The sequence below is a fragment of the Populus trichocarpa genome, chromosome 8, assembly GCF_000002775.5.
Source record: "Populus trichocarpa isolate Nisqually-1 chromosome 8, P.trichocarpa_v4.1, whole genome shotgun sequence".
NCBI lineage: Eukaryota > Viridiplantae > Streptophyta > Magnoliopsida > Malpighiales > Salicaceae > Populus > Populus trichocarpa.
Window position 1 is genome coordinate 7,336,303 of NC_037292.2, and position 7,767 is coordinate 7,344,069.

Genomic DNA, 7,767 nt, shown 5'->3' on the forward strand with positions numbered 1-7,767 from the left:
CTGATTGGAGATTTCAAACCGAACCGATTGGTTTTGGAAACAAGTGGTATGAAGAAAGAAATTAAGCCTGGTAATCAGTGATCACTGATTGTTATAGAATTCAAATGCTGGAAATAACATCAGCATCCTCTCTAGATTTACACAAGCAATATTCGGTATAAGATTATTACTATGCGTCTGCGTTGAATATGTTGGAGGGGGTGATGTTACCTGGCAATATATTCATCAATTAGTGGCAAAGGAAAGTAAGTGTGTGTTCGGTACAAGGTAAATGAAATACCTGGGACATGTGATTACCAAGGAGGGAGTGGCAACAGACCCGCACAAAGTTGAAGCTATATTGCAGTGGCCTGTACCTACAACCATCAAGCAGCTTAGGAGTTTCTTGGGGTTAACAGGGTATTAGAGAATGTTTGTGAAAGGATATGGTGCTATTTGCAGACCTCTTACTCAATTATTGCAGAAGGACTCCTTCATATGGACAGACACAACTACCATGGCCTTCAAGCAACTCAAACACGCGATGTCTCAACCCCCTATGCTAGCCTTGCCTAACTTTGACAAAACATTTGTAGTAGAGACAGGCGCTTCAGGAGTGGGTATAGGGGTAGTTCTGATGCAAGAGGGGCACCCCATTGCATTTGTGAGCAAAGCATTAGGATCCCGACAGTTAGCCTTATCGACATATGAGAGGGAGTTGTTGGCTATTGTATATGCTGTCACAAAATGAAAGCACTATTTATGGGGCAGACGGTTTCTCATCAGAACAGACCACTCCAGCCTCAAATTCCTATTACACAAGAAGACTACCCATGTTGCACAACAGGTATGGCTAACTAAACTTTTGGGTTTTGATTATGAAATTGAATACAGAAGGGGCCAAGATAACCTGGCTGCAGACGCCCTCTCCAGGGTTTCTCACAATGAGTTATGTGCCTTAACCCTTTCTTCAATTTCCACCAATATCATGGAGGAAAGTAGAAAGACTTGGGAAACTGATCAGAACCTGCGACAGTTAATAACAGAATTAAGCAAGGATGTTAACTCACATCCCAACTACTCATGGGTCAATGACACTCTTATTCAAAAAAGGAAGGTGATAGTGGGTCAAGCTCCGAACCTGCAGAACCAGCTCATCAGCCTCTATCATGACTCTGCAGTAGGGGGCATTCAGGAGCTACAGTGACTTCAAAAAGATTGGGGCAAGTGTTCTATTGGAAAAAAATCAAGAAGTTAGTGAGGCAATATGTTAGGGAATGCTCAATTTATCAACAAAACAATGCTGAAAATGTTAAGCTCTCAGGTCTGCTACAACCATTACCAGTGCCCTATGCTCCTTTTATAGATATCAACATGAACTTTATTGATGGGCTACCTAAATCAGAAGGAAAAGAAGTAATCTTTGTGGTGGTCGATAGGTTTAACAAGTATGCCCATCTTATGGCCCTAGCTCATCCCTACTCTGCCATTACAGTAGCCAAGGTTTTTATGGAAAATGTTTATAAGTTGTATGGAATGCCAACAACAATTGTGAGTGACAGAGACAACATCTTTCTCAGCCAGTTTTGGAAAGAATTATTCAAGCAACAGGGGGTCAACTTGCAGTATTCCACTGCCTATCATCCTCAGTCTGATGGACAGACGGAGGTGGTCAACAAATGTATAGAGGGATACCTAAGGTGCATGACAGGAACCATACCTGCACAATGGGGAAGATGGCTGAGCTCCTACGAATGGTGGTACAATACGAACTATCACACTTTTACAAGGAAGACACCCTACGAGATACTATATGGAGTTGTGCCTCCAATTCACATTCCCTATACTCCTAAGGACTCACCAGTAGAGGTTGTGGACCATTATTTAACTCAAAGGGAAGATATGTTCAAGCTCATCAGGAGCAATCTAATGCAATCTCAAAACAGAATGGCACAGCAAGCAAACAAGAAAAGGAGCGAGAGAATGTTCTCTGAGGGCGACTTAGTTTATTTGAAACTACAACCATATCGACAACAATCGGTTCACAAGCAAAATTCTTATAAGTTATCAGCGAAGTCCCTACACGATCATCAAGAAAATTGGAACAGTTGCCTACAAACTACAATTACCTGCTGCTGTTGTGGTACATCCTATATTTCATGTGTCCCAGTTGAAGAAACATGTAGGAAATCATGTTGTGCATTCTGATCTTCCCACTCTTTCGGAGAAGCCCCTGCTGCAACCATAAAAAAATATTGAGAGGAGAATGGTTAAACGAGACAATACTGCAACAACCCAGTTTTTGGTTCTATGGAAGAACTTACCATTGACAGAAGCGACCTGGGAGAATGCAGAAGAGTTTGGCTGGAGATTTCCTCAATTTCACCTTGAGGATAAGGTTGAAGTCATGGAAGGGGCAATGTCACAAACAGAAAAGAAGAAGGCGAAAACTAACAAGGGGGGAAGCTGAAGCAGGATTTGAATTTTAAATACAAGTAACATTACGACTGCGTTTTGTGCAACTTCGTTTTAAATAACATTAGCTAAGCTGGAATGGCCATGTGTGTGATGCCACGCTGGCAATAGAATTATTGTCTTTAAATTCCCTAATGATTGGAACAGAATGTGTGTAGAAAAATATAACAGAATTATTAGATTCTCTCCTCTATCCTTTCTCTCAACACGCCTTGAACACGGCTAATACCAAATAATATAGGTGTTGATTTATGTTTTCAAAAAAAAATCTTTGAATAAATATTTAGAACAAAGTAATAATTAAATATAAATCTTTTAATTACAAATTGAAATTTAACAACACATGAAAAAAAACCTTCAATCATCATAGTTATTATAATCGGACTGGATTTGACCTAAAAAAAGATTTGAATCACTAAGTTTTAGATCCTATTTGTTTTTACGTTACAAAAGCGTTTTTTTTAAAAATTAAATTTTATTTATTTTTTTCTTTGTTTGAAATTAATATTTTTTTGGTATTTTTAGATCATTTTAATGCGCTAATATTAAAAATAATTTTTTAAAAATAAAAAAATATTATTTTAATACATTTTTAAATAAAAATTACTTTAAAAAATAATTACATCCGCACTTTCACTTTCAAGATTTACGGGTCTCAATTCACGGCTGCTAGGCAACCCAAAAGTGTCATGTCACTGAATTTTAGTAGTTTAATTTTAAAACTGTTTAAAATAATCCGAGATGTCCTTTTATGTGTGTGTTTTTGGTATTGTTCGGCACAAGCTAGCTTGATTAAATAACTTGACAAGAAATAAAGAACATTTAAGGAAAAAACAGTCAAATTATCGTGAAAAAAATAAAGGAATGAGGGCTGCGTTACAAGAAAATATAAATACATGGATTCAATATTTACTTTTAAAACTAAAGGGATCAATTAAAATTTTTTTTCTAAACCAACATGAATTAAATAATAGTTTAATCTTATCTAGAACGGCGAAGAAGGTTTCGAAGCAAAAAATTCCCAGCTTTTGCCCTTAGTACTTTAGATAGACCTTCAACTTGGTGGATAGTTAAGGTAGACACGAGTCCATGATTACCATCGAGGGCTGAAAATGTTCTATGATGGATAGACATAAAAATCAAGTCACATTTAAATATCATCACGTGAGTTTGATTTTTTGATGTAAGGATTTTTTAAAAGTTTATTTTTTCTTGAAATTATATATATATATGAAGAAATTTAGAATTGAAGAGGGTATTATTATTTGATAATTTAATATATGTGTCATATTCAACTTATATAGAAATTATAAGACATATAAAAAAATTAAAATAAAATAAATTATATAAAATATACTTGATCATCTTGATTGAAATAATATCTTGATTGCCTATAATTGTTTAATTTTTTGACCTTTTTCTTTTTATTGATTAGGAAATAATTAATAATATTTAACTTGATTATTTCCTTAACATAATCTCTTAATCTCATGATAATTTTATTTTTAACAGCTTGACATACACCACTTTTACTTATTTCCTTATCTTTATCAATTGTATTTTTCTAAATATGGCTACTCTTTAGCCATTTTTTCTCTTATAGTTGTTACATTATTTCTCTAGCTAAACATCTTTTTTAAAAATTTAGCTTTTTAAGTGGCCATTTTATTTTGGCTCATTATTTATTGTATTGATGTTTTCTTCTTGTTAAGATTTCTTGGTCATTTTCCATCTTTTTTTTCAGGTAAAACTCTTTCTCTTTCTATGAATGATCTTTTTTGTAACATCTTATCTCTTGTATAAGAACTTATCAACTTGCACTTGGTCTTTTTTATTTTTGTTTTTATATTTTTTTTCTTGTTGGACTTCGTTATCTTGCACCTTTATTTTTATGTTATTTTTAATTGTTTGGATGTCATTTTATCATCTTAAGATTTCTTATTATAAGTTGATTTATCATTGAAAAGGACAATAAATAAAATATTCGGTAGATAATAAAGAAGACTAAAAAATAATAATTGGAAGGCACGTATAAGAAATGTACGTAAGAATATATTGCCAGGACACCAGACTACTTAGGTGAAGAAGATGAGCTGAACTAGACTTCAGCTTCAAATTTACAAATGGAATTAAGACAATTCGCATAACCTCTTACTGTGACAAAATACAAACTTACTATACATATATTGAAGGGAAATGATATATCCATTCCTCCCTCTTCTATTCTTAAACAATCATACAAATTCAAAGACGAAGAAGCATTCTCAGGGTATAGAGCTGCAAATCAGGAACCAATTTCTTCAAGACTTTTGCAACCTATTTGTTTATAGTATAGATGTATTCATCATCAATAAGAATCCTGTGAAGAATCACTTGAAGGGTATCCAATTCCATGGCGCTTGTTAGGGAACAACATGAAAACCGTACCCGAAACTGCACCAATGGCAGGAGGCAACACCATGAGCAACACCTTCTCAGTGGACTCGAAAGAAGGATTAAAGCACTTGACTGTGTTCCTATCCAACAGGGACAACACAGCAAACACGATCAAGGAAAAGAAAGCATGAGCAAAGTCACCAACTCGAAGCTTGTAACTTGACAAGTCCACGGACGACCCAGCAGACGAATCTGAAGATGGCCTAAGCCCTTTCATGGTTGCAATTCCATAGTGAGTCCAGCCATCACTGCCCCTGTAACTGTCGGTGAAACAAGAGAAACAGCAAGAGAAGCCACAGAGGCCCATGAGAATGCCACTCAGGTACTTGTTAACGGTGTGACACTGGCCGTTGTTGGTCAAGACAGGGTTAAGGAATTGGAACATAAAAACTGTTCCTGTTGGGAGGAGCTTTACGAGGTTTCCGACTCCTGAAAATGTCTTGTCCTGGATGGAGCTTTCCTTGGTTTTAGTGGCCATTTGTCTATCTATGTGCTTCTGTTTTGTGCTTAATCTTTCTGTTCGACGGATAATTTTATGTTGTCCTTCCAATTATTTTAAAACACTTTGTTTGTAGTATTCTTCATTGTCTACCGAATATTTTATTTATTGTCCTTTTTCAATGATAAATCAACTTATAATAATAAAAAATCTTAAGATCAAGTAGATAATCAAATGACATCCAAATAATTAAAAATAACATAAAAATAGAGGTACATGATAACAAAGTCCAACAAGAAAAAAGATATAAAAACAAAAATAAAAGAGACCGAGTGCAAGTTGATAAGTTCTTGCACAAGAGATAAGGTATTATAAAATAGATTACTCGTAGAAAGAGAAAGAGAAAGAGAGAGAGTTTTAACTAAAAAAAGATAGAAAATAAACAAGAAGAATACATCAATACAATCAATAATGAGCCAAAATAAAATAGCTACTTGAAAAGCTAATTTTTTTAAAAAAATGTTTAGCTAGAGAAATAATGCAGCAACTATAAAAGAAAAATAATGGCTAAGAGTAGCCATATTTTAAAAAATACAATTGATGAAGATAAGGAAGCAAGTAAAAGTGGTGTTTGTCGAGCTCGGTAAAAAACAAATTATCATAAGATTAAGATGGTATGTTAAGGAAATAATCAAGTTAAATATTATTGATTATTTCCTAATTAATAAAAGAAAGAGGTCAAGAAATTAAACAGGCAATCAAGATATTATTTCAATCAAGATGATCAAGTATATTTTCTGTAATTTATTTTATTTTAATTTTTTTATATGTCTTATAATCTCTATATAAGTTGAATATGACACATATATTAAATTATCAAATAATAATACCCTCTTCAATTCTAAATTTCTTCATATATATATATATATATATATATATATAATTTCAAGAAAAAAATAAACTTTTAAAAAATACTTGCATCAAAAAATCAAACTCACGTGATGATATTTAAATGTGAGTTGATTTTTGTGTCTATCTATCATAGAACATTTTCACCCCTTGACAGTAGTTATGGACTCGTGTCTGTCTATCTTAACTATCCACCAAGTTGAAGGTCCACCTAAAGCACTCAGGGCAAAAGCCAGAGCGGGAATTTCTTGCTTCGAAACCTTCTTCCCCGTTCTAGATAAGATTAAACTATTATTTAATCCATGTTGTTTTAGAAAGAAAAAAAATTGATCCCTTTAGTTTTAAAAGTAAATATTGAATCCATGTATTTATATTTACTTGTAACTTAGCCCTTATTCCTTTATTTTTTCATGATAATTTGACTGTTTTTTCCTTGAATGTTCTTTATTTCTTGTCAAGTTATTTAATCAAGCTTGTGCCAAACAATACCAAAAATTTTAAAAGGACATCTCGGATTATTTTTTAAAAAAATTAACCATTAATCTTGGTTAAGGGACTAATCTACAATTTTAAAAAACAAAAAGAATGTCACAAGATCACGGGGATAGATTAATTATTTTTTTTCCTTTGTTCATCATGGTTCAAGACTATAGTTCCTAATCCCTATCTCCAATTTCTTTTAAAATTTCCATCAAAGTCAGATTTCTAGTTAAAAAAATAAATGATCGAATAATATTTTAGTCAAATTTAAGAGTTGATGATTAGCTTTTAATTAGAGAAGTTAGTAATGAGATTAAAAGGAAAGAGATGCTATATTTTAAAATTCAAATCTCGAAAAAAAAGAGAGTAGCAGAGCCATAAATTTCAGTAGGTTTCGATTGTTGAATCTGAAAAAAAGATTGTAGTTAATATTTAATTTTGTGCGAAGTAGAAAGAGTGCCCGCAAATAGATGCAGACCGTTGACTTAACTGACATGACGAAAACAAACGGCGTTGATTGCTTGGCAAGTCCAGGAACCCGAGGAACGAGACAATTCTAAAGTCAGCAGGCCCTTAATGCTGCTCGCCTCGCATGTCCGTTACTCCGCATGATTCCCCGTTAAGCATGGAACAAGTAAAGGAAGATATTTGAGAGATGAGAATTGAGAAACGTTGTTCTCTAGACTGTCATTATCGTAATTATTAAAATCTTCCTTTCTCGGCGAGTTTACCTATGAATTCATAATTCAAGTTCTTATTTGAAACAGTTTTAAAATTAAACTACTAAAATTCAGTGATATGACACTTTTGGGTTGCCTAGCAGCCGCGAATTCATACAGGAAACCTGTTTGAAAATATAACTGTCATTATTTTTTAAAATATTTTTTATTTAAAAATATATTAAAATAAATTTTTTTATTTTTTAAAAATTATTTTTAATATTAGCGTATCAAAATGATATAAAAATACAAAAAAATATTAATTTAAAGCAAAAAAAAAAATTTAATTTTTTTTAAATTACTTTTAAAACGTAAAAATAAATAATAAAA

The 7,767-nt window shown here is 32.9% G+C and overlaps 1 protein-coding gene across 1 annotated transcript; it reads right to left on the reverse strand.

The window, feature by feature from the left end:
- Window positions 1–4,484: 4,484 nt before the first annotated feature.
- LOC7483922 (protein DMP2) lies at window positions 4,485–5,409 on the reverse strand. Its single transcript, XM_002312340.4, has one exon. The coding sequence runs from the start codon at window positions 5,366–5,368 to the stop codon at window positions 4,802–4,804; it is 567 nt and encodes a 188-aa protein (XP_002312376.1). The 5' UTR covers window positions 5,369–5,409; the 3' UTR covers window positions 4,485–4,801.
- Window positions 5,410–7,767: the final 2,358 nt, after the last annotated feature.

Excerpts from the sequence above, each read along its gene's own strand:
- LOC7483922 (XM_002312340.4), bottom strand. The coding sequence starts at position 5,368 with ATGGCCACTAAAACCAAGGAAAGCTCCATCCAGGACAAGACATTTTCA.